General features: G+C 45.6%; 1 protein-coding gene across 6 annotated transcripts in view; it reads right to left on the bottom strand.

Moving 5' to 3' along the window:
- DIS3L2 (DIS3 like 3'-5' exoribonuclease 2) overlaps nucleotides 1-19,813 on the bottom strand; it is a 378,450-nt gene that overhangs the window by 31,220 nt on the left and 327,417 nt on the right. For all 6 annotated transcript variants that reach the window (XM_063790857.1, XM_016950702.4, XM_063790856.1 and 3 more), the window contains one exon: nucleotides 17,405-17,484. In XM_063790857.1, the coding sequence (XP_063646927.1) occupies nucleotides 17,405-17,484 (80 nt within the window). The remainder of the gene's footprint in view (nucleotides 1-17,404; nucleotides 17,485-19,813) is intronic.

Genomic DNA, 19,813 nt, shown 5'->3' with positions numbered 1-19,813 from the left:
GGCCACTGTACTCCAGCCTGGGCAACAGAGTGAGACTCTGCCTACCTTCTACCTCCCCACCCCGCCAAAATAGAAGAATGTTAGGAACACAGAACATGAGAGGAAAAAAGAGCAAATACTGCATACTCCCAGGAGACATTTGTCCAGCATCTGCTGAACACCTCTGTGTTCCCAACACTGTGCAGGGGCTGGGATGAAGTGACTGTCCTTGCTCTTGGGCACAGGGAATCAGATCAACACACACTCACTCCCCTACCTCCCAACCCCTGTCCAAATTTTATTAGCGTAAAAAGTGGCTTGTTTCCGCAGCACTTACTGCCTGGGCGAGGAAAGCCTTTCACACACATTCTCCACACTCTACCCACAAATGTGTTTCCCTTCCATTGCAAGGACTGTCCATGGGTCATGAAGCCAAGGGTAATAACCTGCCTCCCAGGGCACACAGCGAGGTACTGGTGGTTCTGAGGCTAATGCTGCCTTAAGGATGTGAGAGTTAAGCTCGATGACACTGACAGCTGGGAAATTCACCAGGAAAAAAGCCCAAAGGAATGAAAAGTTCCTTCCTCTTCAGGAACGGTACAATGAAAAATCACAACAATGGTTTCCTAGAAGATTTATGACACAAAAGATAGCGACCAGCTAACTGATCTTTTATCTACACCAAAGACTTAATGACAGGAAACAGATTTAGATTAAACTGGAGGGCTGTTAAACTAAAGAAGAACAATTCAATAATAAGCACAATATCTTGCTTACCTAAAACTTAATCACATTTGATCTTATGTCTTTGAAACATGAAGCATAACCAGGAAATAGGCAGAAGCAGGGCCTGTGGGCAGCCAGCGCAGAGGTGGGGCCGGGAACGCAAGTGTGCCTCCTGGCAAGTCCTTCCTTCCCACCTCACTCAGAGCCTTTCCTCCCATTGAACAGAATCCTAACAGCTTGCCTCGGCTTCCTCACAGATTCCACGCTCCCCACCAAGCCTCATGCTTGGAGTGGCTGGAGAGGGTGCTACAGGTTCTCCGGACAGCCACGGAGAAGTGACAACTGGCCCTGACTGTAAAGGCAGAGACAAAGACAGGGCAGGGCCCCAGCGAAATCAGTGAAAATACACAGCATTGTGGGGACATCTAGTGTGGAGGCGAATGACACTGTGGAGTACAGGGGACCCCATTAAAGAACGGGACATAATCGTAAGGAACAAGGTTTTGGCGCCTGGAAGAATAAATCCTCTCTGTAGAATGACTCCTTCCTTCTTATTCTAGGTAGCACAAACATTAACAGATTTACAGAACAACAAAGGCTGTGCTGGAAGCTGATGAGCCGCTGCCCAGGAGGCTACTGTGAAGCCGCAGTGGCATGCCAGGGCTCGCGAACACACAGACACACCAATGCCAGGGCACTCAGGGAAGGGAGCTGCTGAGAGCGGGGTACCCAACCCCAGGTGATGAGCCATGTCCTCTGCCATCTCTGCTACCCATTCATCACAGTCTACTCTCCAGTTTGGCACCTACCCCCTACTGGTAACCCGGGCTTGGAGGGTGGACCCTGGGTCTCACCTAGCTTTGGGGTAGGTGTGGGGTCACATGTGGTTGGCTTGGGGGTAGCCCAAAGTCAGTGGAATGATCTATGTTGTTCATCTCAGCCAGGCCTTGCTGTGTTGGGCTTTCAGAGCAGCTGCGGAAGTTGGCCACTTCCTCTTGCTTAATTCAGTGGGCATGAGCTGGGCGCTTGCTCTGAGTCACTCTACGAAATCTTTTCCCAGCTGTGTTCCGGCCATCAGAGAAGCATCCGCAGAACAGACAGCAAACATGTTCTTCTTCAATACGTGAAGCAGCCACTAGGCGATTTATAGCCATTGATAGCCTGTGCCTGTCATCAAGCACAGCAATTCCTTCAGGCTCTAGAGGCTTCCTGCCCAACCACCAAGAAAAAGCCACAAAGCCCCAGAGAGCTGGGAGTGGCATTGAAGACAGATCAGAAACACTACCCCACAGATAGCACAGCCAAAAGCTAAGAGAGCCAAGCACATCTGGTTACCTGCCAGGCAGCCACAGAAGATGACAACCATGGGCACCTTTCTTCAGGCTCAAACCCAACATGCAGTCCTATGACCTGTTTCTTTTATGGGCTAACCTCCTTGAGAGTATATCTCAGACCTCTGTGGCCTGAGCCTGGGCTCTGGGCTTTCAGTACCGGAGTGAGGGTTTTTACAGCAGAGACATTTGCTACTTTAAGTACCTGAATATGCCCTGGGTCTGGGCCAGCACACCGGTATGGGGGTGGGGAGGGCTGGAGGCGCTCACCCCACTTGCCAGGAATTGAGTGTCCCTGTTCATCAAACAGGGACCTGGCCTGAATATCACAGTCTCTTCTAGAACTCCTTGAAGTCTTGGGAAGGGGCAAGCCTCCTTGGGTTTAAAGACCGCCTGGCTGTACTATCTGCTTAAAAAGCTTAGCATGAGGGACCAGAGAGCTGGCTTCCCCCTGGGGATGCAAACCTGTGGTTGGAGAAATACCCAGAGAGGCAGAGAGAGAAACGAGTCATTCCAGGACCTTCTGAGAAAGGTATGGATGTGGCAGGTACAGATATACGGAAAACAAAAATGGTCATTCTCACCGACCCTCTGTCACTGGTAAGAACACATCTTCATGTGCTATAAAGTAACTGGGAAAGAAAATCAAAGAGCTCCGAGTCATGCTGGATTGCTGCATCCCCAGGAGGCTCCCCAGAATGGAGGGAGCTGCAGTCCATCGCAAAAACATGAAGAAAGCGAATGGCAACGTGACAGACAGGAAATCTTATTCAAGAAAGGGAAAGTGTTAGCTGCTTAATGTAACTCTATGTTAAATCGACAATGAAAACATTTACTCTTTAAGGTCTTTAAGAGTTTTGAAATATCTAGTTTTGAGAGTTCCTGGTGTTCTAGAATTTTCTGTCTCATAGGGAAATCTCTTGGGGCATCCATGGGTATTTGGGCTGCAAAAGGTGGAGTGTGAGAATAGTGAGGGGCATTCTCAGGCTAGGGAGCTCCCTTCAGCCCCAGGGCCCTGAGGCCTCCGGGGCCTGCTCGGTTTGGGTCTCGACCCTCTCTGTCCTCTTCATTCCTCCAAGTCTCAGCAAAAGGGATTCTGTGAACCCATGTAGGATGCATAACCCTCAAAATGGGACAGCTGAGACTCTACAGGGCTTAAAAATATAGGATCTACCTTGCAACCTGAGCAGCCCGCCCAGGAGGAAAGCCTTCAATCCTACCTCCCAGCACCAGACAACAGGCGACAGAATGACAGCACAGGCTGGAGAATGCCCTATACTGGGCCCAGTGGGTGCTGGGCCGGTGCTGAGGAGGGCTGCAGCCCTTTAGGGCCACAGGCAGGCCCAGAAGGCTCCTTTCCATGGCAATGGAAATCAGGGAAAGGTGGGATGGGGCAGGTGACAGGGTCATATGGTTTGGCTCTGTGTCCCCACCCAAATCTCATCTTGTAGCTCCCATAATTCCTATGTGTTGCGGGAGGGACGTGGTGGGAGATAACTGAATCATGGGGGCAGGTCTTTCTCATGCTGTTCTCATGATAGTGAATGGGTCTCACAAGATCTGATGGTTTTAAAAATGGGAGTTTCTCTGCACATGCCCTCTCTTGGCCTGCTGCCATCCTTGTAAGATGTGACTTGCTCCTCCTTGCCTTCTGCCATGATTGTGAGGACTCCCCAGCCAGGTGGAACTGTAAGTCCAACAAACCTCTTTCTTTTGTAAACTGCCCAGTCTCAGGTATGTCTTTATCAGTAGCATGAAAATGGACTAAAACACAGGGATATAAAGAGATTTGGGGTAGGAGGTTACTGGGGAAAGGAAAAGATGCTGCATATACCTGTGAGGTAATAATAGTTTAGCAACTTTTCTCTCGGTCATCTATGACAAAAGTGGTATTTTTATGACCTCGTGGGTTCACATTCAATATTCTACCAAGGAATCAGGGAGCAGTAAAGACAGCATGGGTTTTGGAGTCAGACAGATCTGTTTGAATCCTTGTTCAAATGTACAGCCATGAGATCCTTCTGTAAAATGGCCAAGGCAAAACCTCCTCACAAGGTTAAAATGAGGAGTAGCAGTCTTGTGATAAACATTAGTTCCTTTTCATTTAAATAAAAAATCAGATATCATTTTCCTAGCTCCTAGCTCATAAATCACCACTTAAAACTTAAAAAAAAGTTCCCAAATTGAAAACTCATCTTGAGGAAAAATAAAGTGTATACTAAAGAGAACACCAGTAAAAATTTTTCATTTTCATAATCTAAGAGTGAGTTTGTGGTAAAAACTCTTCTGTTTGAGATCAGGAACAAGACATAAATGCCTATTATTATTATGTCCAGAAATACTGTACAGTGCAATAAGGCAAGAAAAATAAATACATGGCATGAGAATTGGAAAGGAAAAAGTAAAACTGTCATTATTAGCAGATGACATGATGAGGTACACTGGAAATAAAAAAGCATCTACACTGAACTGAAATATTGTTATGAAAAAAATCTACAAATTATTTGAACCTAATAAATAAATTCAGGAAAGTAATTGATAACAAGGTCAACAAAAATAAACCATGTTTCCTTGTATTAGCAACAAAGAGAAAATTAAATTTACAAATATCATTTAAAATAGTACCACAAATCAAATACGTAGGAGTAAATCCAATGAAACATGAGCAAGATCTCTAACAGAAAATTATATTGAGAAAAATTAAAGAAGCTCTAAACAGAGGGAGGTACCATGTTTGTGAAGACTCATTATCATAAAAGTGTTGATTTTTCCCAAATTGACATATGGATTCAAAGCAATCTCAATATAAATCCTAGCAAGTTTGTGTGCATGTATGTGGCAACTGACAATCTGATTCTAAAATCTATATGGAAATGGAATGGGCCAAGAATAGCATAGGTGCTCTTTATAGAAAAAGTCCAAGTTGGAAAGTGTAGCTCTACTGGATATCAAGATTTTTATACAAACATGAAGATAGTGTGGTACTGGTACAAGAATAGATATATAAACCAGTGACACAGAATGGAGAGCAGAAACAGATCTGTGCATATGGGTACTTCATTTTTGACAAAGGTGGCAGTGCTAAGCTATGGGAAAGTATTTTCAAAAAATGATGCTGGGTCAACAGATACCCATATGAAAAAATAAACTTGCTGTACCATTTTCAAAAATCAATTCTAAGTAGATTCTTTTAGAATATAGACAAAGATTTCTTAAATGGGATACAAAAAGCATTTAACCATAATAAAAAAGATTGACATACTGAACTCCATTAAAATTAAGTACTTCTGTACATTAAAATAACACCAGAGGCAGTAAAAAAGCAAACTACACAGTGGAAGATATTTGCAACATGTATAAGCAACAAAGAACTGATATCCAGAATATAGAGGACTATAAATCAAGAAGAAAAACAGAAAACCCAGTAGAAAAACAGGCAAGAAATTTGAAAAGGCACTCTACTGAATGGCCAATAAACAGATGAGCTCTCACACACTGCTTGTGAAATTACATATGATTTCAGCAATTTCATTCCTATTATATACTCAAAAGCAACACATGCATATGTGCACCAAAAGACATGTACAAGCAGATTTATAATAACCCCAAAATGGAAACAATACAAATGTTGACTGAACAAATGCAGATTGGATAAATTGATGAATGGACTATAGATGCAACAGCAAAGATGAATTCTCACAAATATAATGCTGAAAGAGAAAAGCTGGGCACAAAAGAGAATATAGTAAATAATTCCATTTATATGAAGTTCAAAGCCAGGCACAACCAATCTACAGTGTTAGAAGTTAACAATGGTGGTATCCTTTTGGGAGGAGTGAGGGGCACATGGGAGGCTCCTGGAAGCTGTAATGTTCTATTTATTATTTATTTTTAAATAAAAATTTGTTAATTGTCGTTACACTGCCCGGGCTGGTGTCATACCCCTGGGCCCCAAGCAATCCTCCTGCCTTGGCCTCCCAAAGTGCTGGGATTATAGGTGTGAGCCACTGCACCTGGACATGTTCTATTTCTTGACATGGATGTGTTCATTTTCTAACAATTTTCTTGAACTAGATGCTTATAATTTGTACACTTTTCTCTATGCATGTCATAATTCAGAAGTAAGTTTTACAAAGCAAGCTTATCGTAAAAACCTATTTTCCAGTATGTGCACTACAGAAAAAAAATAGCAGAATGCATAAGTCACACTATATGCTGAGACATGGACCAGTGTTCCTGCGTGTGTACACTGATGTATGTGACTGGTCTGTGGCCAGCACAATCTGCCGATTTTTGCGGCTCCCCCATTTCCTTGTTTGGGTCAGTTCTGGCCTCAGAAAGCCAGAAAGAGCTGAAGGTCTAGTGATTTCTACAAAGGGTCCTGAGCACCATAGCTCAGCAGCATGGGAAACCTCTGCCGAGGCAACTGAGTGCTATAAAATATGACTTCAGACTCTGTCCCTCCCTGGTTCTCCCAGCAAGTGGGGAATAGGCACTGACTCAACACAGCTGAAAAAGAGCTCCTCCTTGTCTTGGCCCTTTGCGGTTCAGATTCCATGTGCAGGAGACTGGGTGACTGTCACTCCAGAGGAGATGGAAGCAATACAGGAGGCAGCTGTGCTGCCCCAGGCCTTGCTGCCCTCCCTGCTCCTGGACCCATGGGCAACTCAGTGCCACTTCTGTGTAGTTGTTCTAGGGCCCCACACCTGCTTGCATCAGATAGCTGGGGTAGTATCCAGGGAGAAGCCTGCTGGATGGTCCTCTTATGTACAGCTTGACCTTGCACAGGGCACCTATCAGGGCATCTGTTTCTCTCTCTCTAAAATGGGAGTGTTCATACCCTCTTCTCCTCTTCCTGTAGATAAAACTGAGGTTAAATGAAGCACTGCTTGTTGGCAGACAAAATATCCTGATTGCTGCTGCACGGAGTGAGGTGAGAAGAGAGCAGAGCATAGAGAGCCACGGCCATCCCTCTGTGTGGGTGGACGGTGGAGAGACACTCCCTTCGCTGAACACTACCCGAATCCAGCAGTGGAAACAGGAGTTGTGCCTGCATCATGCTGATGCCAAACACTAACGGCTGTGGTGGAACAGTGAGCTCACACCTGCACTGTGAGTGGCTGACTCCCACGTGCACAATACAGCTGCAGGCTTGCGCCCATGAGCTCACGCCTGGCACCTCTCTGGCTGCATCGCTTCCAACTTCCCCCAAGCCCCTCCTCTCTCTTGATTTCAAGCCCCCCTTTCTCCTAAACTAAGGCTTCATCAGGAACAAGAAAGGCCTTCTTCAAGCTAACCTGGCAGTGTCTGGGAGGCCTGGAGGCTCTCGCCCTCTGCAATGAATGGCTCTTAGGTAACACTGCTGCTTAGCCTGAGGAGCTGGCATCAGTTCCAAGGTGCAGACAGAAAGTGTCATTCCCAAAGTACTGGGAAGTGTTGGTGCTGGTTTGAAGTTGTCAGAGCTGCTGGGAAATATTTCCTCTGCTTATTCAGGATGAAGGCAAAGGCAAAGAACCAAGCAGGGGGGAAGCTAATTAAACAGGACTTCATCCAGGAACACCCTGCTCTGTCCCCTCCTCAAGTGCAGCAGCCAGGAAGAGGCATCACTCAGATCTTCTACTACTGACAATGTCCCCAACTGCAAGTGCTCTGATCCACCACTGCATCTGCCCTGAAGTCACACTTTCTGTGAGCACGCCTCCAGGGTCCTAATGCAGGCCAGGTCCTGCAAGATGTGAGGATCCTCCAGCAGTCAGCTTTGGCTTTGGCTTTGGCTTTGGCTTGAGGACTTTCCGTCAGTGAACCTTAAAACTGGGCCGCAGGTGGGAGCCACTGTGCGGGCCTGTAATCCTAGCTGGTGGGGGTGCTGAGGTGGGAGGATCTACCTAAGCCCAGGAGATTGAGACCAGCTTGGGCAACATGAGATCCTATCTCAAAAAAACAAAACTAAACAAAAAAACCTGGGCCGTAGCCTGAGACTCTCCCTACCCAGCCCTCCTTCCTTCCCAAATTCCTTCATAAGGGCCAGACTTGTGTTGAGGTCTGAAGGCTCTCTCTGCCTTCCGCTGCTCTCTCCCCTTTCATCCTTCACAGGCATCTTCCTCCATATGTTTCTCAATATCCAATCCCATCTCAGCATCTGCTTCTCTGCAGATCTGAACTGACGCAAGTGGGACAGGAGTGGTTCTGAGGAAACAGGCAGAAAGATGGAGTCTGGGGAGTGGCTCACTCACTACCTAGTGGGCAAAGAGGATGCTCTTCTGAGTGGTGTGTGGGCAGGGACAGGCCCTGGTACAAAGTTGTGGCTCAGTTGCTCAAAGACTCACCAGCAGTGACCTGGGAAGAAGCTCCTGAGTCACTGTGATAATGCCAGCACGGGAAAGCCCTGGGATGCATACTGTCTACAAGGGCTGGTTGCTGTAAGGTGAAGGAAGCCCCGGGCCTGCCCCTGTTCCCTCCCCTCATCCTTCACAGGCCTTCCCCCAACACCTCTCGTACATTAAATCCTGCTTGGGGTCCACTTGTCAGAGCACCTGAACGAACCCATCACATCCTCCATAATAAACACAAAACAACAGAGAACCGCAGTGTGGTTTTAGGGTTGGTTCTCTAGGTCTATTGTGTCTAGAGAGTGTGTTCTGAGACCCCGGGGGATGCCGAGCAGGCTAAGCCCCCACGGGCAGGGGGCATGTTGGGAAGCAGAAAGAACTATGTGCTCAGGTGCTGGGGAAGAGAACCCAGGTGTCCTTACAGTGACCTGAGCTAGCAGGTGCCCGTGGGCTGGGGAGAGGATGTACAGCCCAGAACTGCCCTATCCTCTGGAAGGCTGCAAGGAGTACTGTCCTTCAAGGCAGGCTCATGAATGCAGCAGACACTTCAGCCGAAGGAAATCAATCCCACAGCGTAGCTCTCTCTCACACATCTAGAGGCCAGCTAGTAAGTTTAATGACGTGTGTTTCAAGGTCCCAAAATGAGTCCAGTAGCTAGGCAGGAAAAAATGGAAGATTTTCTCTTGTTAAGTTTAGCAAACTAACCTGTTCTAAGAGTAAGACTGCAGTAAGGCGGAGGACCTGGCTGTGAGTGTCAAGGAAGCTCTGAGAGGTCCGCAGGGACAACGGATCTGCCAGCAACTGCTGGCCTCACTGTCTGGACCAAGTGAGGCACAACTGCCAGCAGGGCAGAGGAGCAGGCACCCCAAAGCTAGGGCCTGGGTCTGCCAGGGTCTACTACAAGGGCCAATCAGGCAGGTACTCAGGGCAACTGCACCCCCAAAACTACGAGGTCTTTATAACTAACACAGCCACATCACATACCACTGAATGGATGGTGACCTGCCAAGCAGCGTGACTGGCCTAACCCAGAACTCTGATGACAAGTCAGAAGCTGCCCATCTGACCTGGGGTTCACGGGGACTGGAAATCCCAGGATTTCCCAGACAGCCTTCCCAAGCAGGCCTGCTTAGAAACGGCTGGAATCAGCACTCCCTGCAGCTTCCTGGCATGGAGAGAAAGGCAGGTGTCATGAAGGCACAGCACAGGCTTTAGAATTTGCCACAACTGGCCAGGTTCTGCCCTTGACCTCTGTGGCCTTGGCAGGTGAGCCTCTCCAGACTCTTCAGTCTTGGTTTGTTTTTATTTTTTATTCTGTACAATTGTGAAAATAATAAAACCTCTCAGACTCTCACTGGTTTTATTTTTATTTTTTATTGTGAATATCCTTCTTGAATGGTTTTAGACTAGAACTAACCTGGGTAAGCCCCTTGCCTGGTGTCTGTGGGCACTCAGAAGATGGTAGCTCCCATCATGATTATGGTACATGGATCATAAAGTCTAGATGTCGTGAACAAGAGTATAGCCTTGCAATCGAATTCAGCTTCCACAAGTTTGTCTGACATGTTTAATGCTCTTCATAGCTATCACTGTTCTTCACTACCCGGCAAAAAATGGTAAAAAAAAAACTGATGTAAGTGACTGTAATTACCACTATATTTAGAGTTAAGCCACATTTTTACAGCTTCTTTTCTCCATGTTAGCTCTTCAGAATTCACAGCTATCCATGAAGACAGTTTCCCTGATGTCATGTGTAATTTAATCATCATGATAATCCTACGGCAAATGAAAAGACAAAGCTGGAAAGAAGCTTGACTCCTCAGTAGCCATGCTCCCTCCCTTCCTAAAGGACTAAATCAGGTCCCCCACCTTCCCTTCATCAAGCATTATTTGCCAGATAGTGGATTAGGCACTGTGGGTACTGAAATGAAAAAAACAAGACCTTGACCTCAAAAGCATCAGGCCAGTGGCGGAAGCCAACAAGCAAACCCACAACTGAAAGGCACAGTGCTAAGAGCTGACATGGAGCAGACAGGCACGGCACAGGGCCACGGGGAAGGCACATCTGACCCAGCTTTGGTGGTGCCTGTGAGGGGTGTGGAATGGCTTCCCAGAGGAGAAATACCTAGCTGAGAGTGGAAGGAGAAGCAGAGGTTACCTAGATGGGTGGGCAGGGGGTTCTGGGAAAGAGGGATGTTCTAGAAGCAGAAAATGGCATGACAACAGGGACACGTTGTACGCAGGAGTGCGAGGTAATCTGGTACAGACAGCATGTAGGGTGCCAGGGCAGGAAGACAGGATGGGTCTGTATGGCAGGCAGGTGGGGTGGGATCACAGGGCTGGCTGCCTTGCTGCTGAGGAGTGCCCAGTCCCTTCCACTGGCACATGGGCCTCTGTTGGCAGCATCAGCGTTTATTCAGCTCTGTGGCCCCAGGGCCTAGAACTATACAGGTATATAGCAGATATTCTCTATACATTTGCTAAATGAGTGACCATATTTAAGTTTATTCAGATCTCCGATTCTGACAAGATAGTAGACTGAACTGATGTGGACCTCCTTCCCAACACAAACACAGAGAAATAATAGATAAAATATACCAAAATAATAATTTAAATATATTATTGAGTATAGAAGAATAATGAGAAAATTCTCAGATGCTTGAAGTGAAAAAAAAATTAAGTCAGAGCTGTAATTTTTACCATGGCAACTGGGGGCCGGGAGTATCAGACGTTGATACAGTTACAGGAGCTAAGATTTTAATGCATGCAGGAGGCAGAAGACCTGGCCATGGAACTGAAGACCTGGCCATGGAACTGAAGACCTGGCCATGGAACTGGAACTGAGATCCCCACATAAAGCCAGGATCCTGGGAGCTGTTGGTCTTTGAACAAAGAATCAGGAAGACCTTTCTCACAGAGCAGAGGAAAGTCCGTATGTGGCACAGACCAGCGGCATCTCCTATGAGAAATGGAGATGTGAAGCCCACACGGCACGTGGGTGAGGAGTCTGAATGTGGCCTACCCAGGAGGTGAGACTCCTAAGCCAAGGAGTTAACATCCAAACTAGCAGGACCTATGAACCTCCCTGGGTCTTGGCAGAACATATGCAAAAGTGATGAGATAACACATCCACAACCCACAGTATGTAGAACTCCCACTAAACACAATCCCTACTTAAGATGATCTTTTTTTTTTTTTCTGAGATGGGGTCTTGTTCTGTCACCCAGGCTGGAGTGCAATGGCACAATCTCAGCTCATTGCATCCTCTGCCTCCTGGGCTCAAGTGACTCTCCTGCCTCAGCCTCCCGGGTAGCTGGTCTTACAGGTGTGTGCCATCACGCCCAACTAATTTGTGTATTTTTAGTAGATACAGGGTTTCACCATGTTGGCCAGGCTGGTCTCGAACTCCTGACTTCAGGTGATCCTTCTGCCTCGGCCTCCCAAAGTGCTGGGATTACAGGTGTGAGCCACTGCGCACAGCCTAAGATGATCTTATGATAAAAAAACAAGTTGCAAGAGAAAATGAACCACATAAGAGTGAGTCAATAGACACAAGAAATGAGAATTGGTACTCTTGGAACTAGAACTAAAACTCTTCAAATAACTGGAAAGAGGCTGTAAAATAAATACAACCAAAATAATTAGGGAGATAAAAGAAAGAATAGAAATCATAACAGAAGACTAGGACACCAAAAAAATTAATTAATAATAATAGGCAGATTTTCAAAAGCACCAAACAGAACTTCTGAAAATTAAATATAAAAACCAAACATGAGGACAGGTGTGGTGGCTCACGCCTGTAACCCCAGCACTTTGGGAGGCTGAGTTGGGCAGATCACCTGAGGTTAGGAGTTTGAGACCAGCCTGGCCAACATGGCGAAATCCCATCTCTACTAAAAATACAAAAAATTAGCCCTGCGCGGTGGTGCGCGCCTGTAATCCCAGCTACTCAGGAGGCTGAGGCAAGAGAATCACTTGAACCCAGGTGGTGCAGGTTGCAGTGAGCTGAGTTTGCGCCACTGCACTCCAGCCTGGGTGACAGAGCGAGACTCCATCTCAAAAAATAAATAAAATAAAATAAAAACCAAATATTCATATTGGGAAGGGTTATTAAACAGCCGATAGTAAACTGCTACAAGGAGAATAAAGTGACAGACACTTTTGAGGAAGTTTTCTACAATGCAGCATTAACAGATACAGAAATAGAAAAAAGAGAGGAAAGATGAAATAAGATGGTTTCTAACAAGTTCCAGAAGGAGAGATTAGAGAGAACCAAAGAGAATCAAAGATAATAGATAAAAATTTCTAAATGAGAACTATATTGAGTCCTAAACAATATAAATAAAAATGAATCCACTCAGACATAATGTAGTAAAACTGCAGAACGCCAAAGACAAAAATAAGGTCTAAAAAGCAACCAGAAGGAAAAGACACACACACTCACTCAGGCTGCAGAGAGGACAGCCGGGAGGCCAACCAGCTAACGGCAGGAAGAATAGCTTGCAAAGCAGCTCCACAGTCCTGGCAGTGAGAAGGAGGGTAGCAGTGGGGATGGAGAGAAAGGAGCCTTCTGACAAAGCTCCTTGTCTGTGAAGGTCACCACCATCCACACAGTAACTCCAAAGTCAGAAGCATTCACTTTCCTCATCGTTGCTGCCATAGCACTCGATTCCTACCACTGCCAAAGTGCATATCATCCCACAGGGTGCTGGAGTGCGCTTTGCTCCTTATACAAACCCTGAGGGCATGCACTGGGTCTAACGTATCTTTGCCTCCCCCATGTAACACACTGTACAGAGCAGGGGCTTCATAAATGTGTAACTGAATTCTCACAAATCACTTATTCACTCTTGAAGGTCTTGTTCCTTGCCCTATATCCAGAGATCTCCAAACTTCAATTTGACAAAAATGACTCTCGATCACTCCTTGATTAACTGGATTTAGTGTTAAAGACAGGTAAAGTTCTCTGCAACAGAGGAAAAAAAAAAAACCAGTCACCACCCGTGGACCCACGGTGGCATCTGCCAGGGGGTGTGAGGCCTCACACCTCCAGATGCAGACTGGAGCAGCTTTTGGGAGGCTGACAGAATAATTCAAGGTGGAGAGCTTTACTAGTTGAACCCAAGGCACCATAGGACAGCTTCTCTCTTTCTTCTAATGACCTCAGAGCTTTAAGAATGTTTACCCGACAGCTGTGCCTCTAGCCTTAGAGAAGGCAGGGTCCAAGTCCCATGAGAAATGGACAAGTCCTAGGGACTGTCCTCCCTGGACCCCAGAGGTAGAGATTAGCCCCTTTATGTGAAAGGAGAACAGGATGACATAGAGCCAAGGATCAAAATTATCAGGCACCACCCATGGACCCGAGGGCCACATTCTTCTTCTCTGTTGCAGAAAACTTTACCTGCTTTTGATACTGAATCCCGTTAATGGAGGGCTGATAAAAGAATCCAGAAAATATAAAAATGGAGTGCCCATTTTCCGGGCCATTCCATTTGAAAGGAAAGACTATTTGGGAGAACCATCCAACAGCCTCAGCACTTATTCAGAACAACTTTTTCTGCTGATGGATTGAATTTGGCAAACAGAGATGAATGCTAAAGTGATTACAAATTGTACTGCAGGGAATATCCAAAAAGGAAAGGCAGTAGTTTCAATAATCAGTTGTACCAAACTAATATTCAAGCTAGCTTTTTCATCTGTAGAATTTCCTCTCTCTGCTGGTGTTGTCTTCATGTTACTTGGCCTGAGACAACATGGGCCCCTTAAGGGTCTGGGCTGAGTATCTTCATTTCCTAAATAACACTATTATGCCAATATTTGGATTCAGGCATTGTAGGGAACATGACCCTAAATGGAAACAGAGGAACACAAACAGGGAAGGGTCTGGGGGAGACAATAAATCATAGTCAGGATTTTGGGGTCCTCCGTGCTTCATAACTCATGAGTGAGGAGTCTGCCTTTGACAGAGCGTCGTACACAACCAAAGGCTGTGAACGGCAGGCACACCAGCCTCTTCCCTCATGAGTACACTGTTGGCAGAAGACTTTCTGGGAAGATGGAAGTCATGAGCCAGTTTTTCTCTTTGGGAAGAAGAGGCAACAAGCACTTCCTATGGGCATTCTATATGTGAGACTGGTGATGACACACTTCAACATGATATCCCGGCCAGAGAGCCCCATGCAACCCTGCCAGAGAGGTATTATTAATCCTACTATTAATAATTAATTAACAATTAATAATTATTCCTACTATTAATCCTACTTCATCCTATAGATGAAGAAACTAGAGGCTCAGGCCGGGCGTGGTGGCTCACGACTATAATCCCAGCACTTTGAGGGGCCAAGGCAGGTGGATCACCTAGATCAGGAATTCAAGACCAGCCTCGCCAACATGGTGAAACCCCATCTCTACTAAAAATACAAAATTTAGCTAGGTGTGGTGGCAGGCACCTGTAATCCCAGCTATTCGGGAGGCTGAGGCAGGAGAATCACTTGAACCCAGGAGGCGGAGGGTGCAGTGAGCTGAGATCATGCAATTGCACTCCAGGCTGGGTGACAAAAGCAAGACTATCTCAAAAAATAGAAAAAAAAAAAAAAAAAGAAGAAGAAGAAAATAAATGAAACTAGAGGCTCAGAGAGGTTAGGAAAGTTGTCTAAGGATTGAGAATGAACCCTAAGACTGACTCTAATACAAGCAAGAGAGAACCAGAGAAAGCAGTCACCAAAGCATTTGATCACCATACTTTTTTCTTTTCCATTTTTTTTAAATTATTATACTTTAAGTTCTAGGGTACATGTGCACAACATGCAGGTTTGTTACATATGTATACATGTGCCATGTTGGTGTGCTGCACCCATTAACTCATCATTTACTTTAGGTATATCTCCTAATGCTATCCCTCCCCACTCCCCCCACTCCACTACAGGCCCCGGTGTATGATGTTCCCCTTCCTGTGTCCAAGTGTTCTCATTGTTCAGTTCCCACCTATGAGTGAGAACATGCTGATCACCATACTTTTCTAGATCATGGCTCCTATCTGATTTCCTACACAAGTATTTTCTTTTAGAGGTCTTTGGGGGCCAAAACTTATTCATATTTATAAACCCTAAGTTATCTTCTTACATTGCTTGGTCTGATAATATGCTAGGAGCTATGGATCAACCAAGACACAGAGCTAGGCTGGGCATGATGACTCACACCTGTAATCTCAGCACTTTGGAAGGCTGAGGCAAGAGGATGGCTTGAGCTCAGGAGTTCAAGACCAGCCTAGGGAACATCATGAGACACTGTTTCTAATTAAAAAAAAAAAAAAAAAAAAAAGAGCTAGGCTATTTTCTCTTCTCACAGTCAAAGACAATGTAAGTTGTTGCCACCAGATATGTGAACAGCTAAGACATAAACTTAAAGGACAGAGAGCTGGTGTCCTTCTCCCATTGAATAAATACTCTTCAACCTTTTCCCAAAGAGCAGAGAGTCCAGCAAGAATTGTTAAAGGATGTCTGGTCAATCCTTCCTATGATTAATTAGGGGTACACACCAGTTACTATGGCATTCTCCTAAAGATAAATTACAAACAGTCATCACGTCTTGAAGGTAATCCCAGTGGAGATGTGGTAACGAGGGCACCCGGTAGCCTCTCTTCTACCCTAAACAGCACCAGAGGTCTTGAGGAAGGCACAGGTTTCTCTTCTGGAAGGTCATAGACAGTAGACAGTTCTACTGGCATGTGCCTATTTGTTTCCTTCCACTGAATAAAATTAAACAGCCTGGATATTTAGACAATGAGACCGGAGTACATTCTCCTTAAGTCCAGGATGGGACTGCTCCTGTCATTGACTGGGGTTTCTAAGTAAAAATACGGGTCACTTGTTTTCCTTCTATTCTCTCCCCAGAGTAAACATGATAATGTTGACTCTGCTTCTCACAGCCATGGTGAGTCACCCTGAGTGAATTACTTTAGTTCCCTAGACCTTAGCTTCTGCAAATATGACAATAATAAAATAACACACCGGGGTTGTTATGAAGATTAAATGAGATAACAAATGTAAAGTCCCCAGTACTGTGCCTAACACATAGGAGGTGCTCAATGGTAGCCACCGTCATTACCATCATTGTCATCATCGGGGCACAGTTCCTGTGCCTCATTCACCACCACTTTCACTGTCTCACAAACAAAAATACACAGTAAAGGAGGCAGTCTGTGGCTGGGTGTGGTGGCTCATACCTGTAATCCCAGCACTTTGGGAGGCCGAGGTGGGAGAATCGCTTGAGCTCAGGAGTTCAAGACCAACCTGGGCAACATAGGGAGACCCTATCTGTACTAAAAATTTAGAAAATTAGCTGGGCATGGTGGTGTGCACCTGTAGTACCAGGTACTCAGGAAACAGGTGGGAGGATCACTTGAGCCCAGGAGTTTCAGGCTGCAGTGAGCCACGATTCTATCACTGCACTCTAGCCCAGGTGACAGAGCAAGACCCTGTCTCAAAAAAAAAAAAAAAAAAAAAGGAGCAGTCTATGATGTGGAAAGGAGGTGCTATGAAAGTATGCAAGGTGCCACCTTTCCAACAAGGGCACCAATTTAAATCTCTGTAAGTACCCGGAAATCTCCCAACCATTAATATAAAATTTACAAGGTAGATAATCACAACAAAACCCATAAACCTAAGTATAGGCAGATAGTGACTGAGAACTACAACAAAGCCAAAGTCACACAGTGAACCAAACAAGCAAGCACATGACTGGAGACCAAGAGTGGGGAGGGTCTGGGGGACATCTGCAGCCTTGAAAGAAGGTCTGCTTCAGCATCTACTTCTAACACACCACAACTGCTCCTCTGCAAGTGCTCCAAGTTCTATACTTAGGGGCAAGTTCTATACTTACAAGAGGACTATTTCTGTGCCAGCTATTTTCTAGTATAGTAGTAAAAGGTGTATTCCCTTCCTGACAACCACTTAGCAATGGAAGCTCAGTGTCAGAAAGCCCACAGGCACCACTGCTGCACACATGTGAAGTGACACTCTTTCCCACTGAGTGGCTTACTTGTTGCTCTCGCGGTACTCATAGATATGACATCCTTGAGGCAATCCGGTCTCGTGGTCCAGAGTGAAAGCAAGCTTTAGCTGAAGAGAGAGAGAAGAGAAAAAGAAGTTTTAGGCAGCATGCTCTATTCATTCCAATAGCTGAAATGAAAAACATAAAATCAAACGAAGTCACACTCCCTCAAGTCAATGTGTTGTGGAGAACCTGGGCCTGCCCACTCTGGGAAGAGCCCACACCTTACAAGGACCCCATCATCAATGACGACTGTCAGCAAGACTCTACTTGTTCATTCAGCATGCAACCAATACGTTTATTAAGCACCTATCTTGTGCTAGACATGAGCTAGCTGAGAGGGAAAGAACAGTGACAGCAGACTCTTTTCATGGGTCTTACCGTCTAGCAGAGAAGACTGACAGCAATCAAATGATCACACCAATGAATGTGCATATATGTGTAGAACTTCAAATTAAAATAGGCTCTCTGAAGCAAGAAAAAATCCCCATGTTTCCATGAAAGTGAAGAGCCTGACCTGGATAGAATGGGTAGAAGGGAAGGCTCCTCTGAATCAGGAGGAGGAGGGATGGGGAGTGGAGAGGGTTCTCCTGAGGAGAGAGCACAGTGAGTGCAGAAGCCCTGGGGCAGGAGCTGCAGGATGGCTGGTGAAGTTGGGCCCTGATAGATCCAGGGACATGGTGGGTGACTCTGGGGAGGACCTTCTTGGCCACACTGGAATTTTTGGCCTTTACCTTAACAGCGAAGAAAAGAAAAAGAAGGAGTAGATGAGGTAATCAGAATTCTATTTTGGCAAGACCCCTCTGGCTACAGTGCAGACTGCAGACCACAGACCACAGAGCAGAAGCAACATCCTGCAGGAGGCAGCCACTACAGTCAGGGGAGCGGCCAGGGGGGCTGGGATGGAGTGAGAGAAATGGACAATTTGAGGTACATTTTAGAAGTCGAATCAACAAGAAATGCTGGTGGATTTGATGTTGGCAGTGGTAAGGAAAGAAAGGAAGAACTCAAGGACGGTTCAAGATTTTGAATCTGAATCACCAGTCAGGTGGCTGATCCACCGCTGAGAGAAAGACTGAATTTGGGGACTGATAGGGAGTCAAAGGTTTGACTTTGGACATGTTAACTTTGAGACACTCATTAGCTTTCTTCAGTTATGGAAGATCAGGAACAGGAACTCTGGGAAAGTCTTGGTTTCTTTCTGGATTCCAGAGGGCAGTGCTCAGGTGAGTGCTGAACTTCCAACAGAGCTCAAGGAGGTGCAGCATGCCCTGCTAGAGCCAGTTGGTTATGACAGCTTTAACATTCCAAATGCAAGCCAACTACTATGTTTATAAATTCACTGGGTTTTTAAAGCACTAGGGAGATTTTAACTAAAATTAACTGCACATTAGGAGGATACATTATTATAATTTTTTTTTTTTAACTACAAGGCTGCGAACACAGCTAATGATCTGCATCATTAGATACTGGACGATTTTTCTCTTCCTTAGTGGGAAACGAACTCACAGGAATGGTTTGTCCTCTAACTGACCCAGATGAAAACACAAAAGCAGAAACAAGCCCTTCTCGACCATCATGAAGCCAGAACTTCAAGTCAAAGGCATGTTTGCCCTACAGAGCACCACTTGAATCTTCCCAGCCCTCTCCTTTGTGAAGTAAAACATACTTTTAAAAGAATCTATTAGTTACAACCCTTTTCTCTTTACCTCTCTCTTTGCAGCTGAGGTCAGGTCTATATTCATTCTGTCCATTTTGAGTCTGCATTGCTTAGAAATTTTCATATCATTTGACTCAGTGATTTGAGTTATGAATTTATAGCTTAGAAAAATTATCAGAAATGTAGGAAGAAAAGTTTTATTTGCAAAACTGTTCCCCCCAGTGTTATTTATTGGAAAGACTAAAAAGTCCAGCAGTGGCAAAAGGTTAAACAAACTATGCTATAGTCACACATGGAATAGCAGGTAGTTGTTATATGGCTTAGGGAGAATTTTTACTAACCCAGGAAAAATAGGTTGGACAGATGAGATAAAGCAGGATGCACACTTGATTATACAGTGTACCATGAAGACTATGTAAAAAAGGACAAAGACTTCCTAGAAGAAAGACTGAGGCCAGATGCGGTGGCTCATGCCTATAATCCTAGCACTTTGGGAGGCCGAGGCGGGTGGATTGCCTGAGCTCAGGAGACCAGCCTGGGCAACATGGTAAAACCCCATCTCTAGTAAAATATAAAAAATTAGCTGGGTGTGGTGGCACGCACCTGTAGTCCCAGCTACTCAGGAGGCTGAGACACGAGAATCGTTTGAACCTGGGGGGTGGAGGTTGCAGTGAGCCCAGATTTTGCCACTGCATTCCAGCCTGGGCGACATAGCGAGAGTCTGTCTCAAAAAAAAA

Source organism: Pan troglodytes, chromosome 13 (assembly GCF_028858775.2).
Source record: "Pan troglodytes isolate AG18354 chromosome 13, NHGRI_mPanTro3-v2.0_pri, whole genome shotgun sequence".
Lineage (NCBI taxonomy): Eukaryota > Metazoa > Chordata > Mammalia > Primates > Hominidae > Pan > Pan troglodytes.
This window is presented reverse-complemented; position numbering and strand designations above follow the sequence as displayed.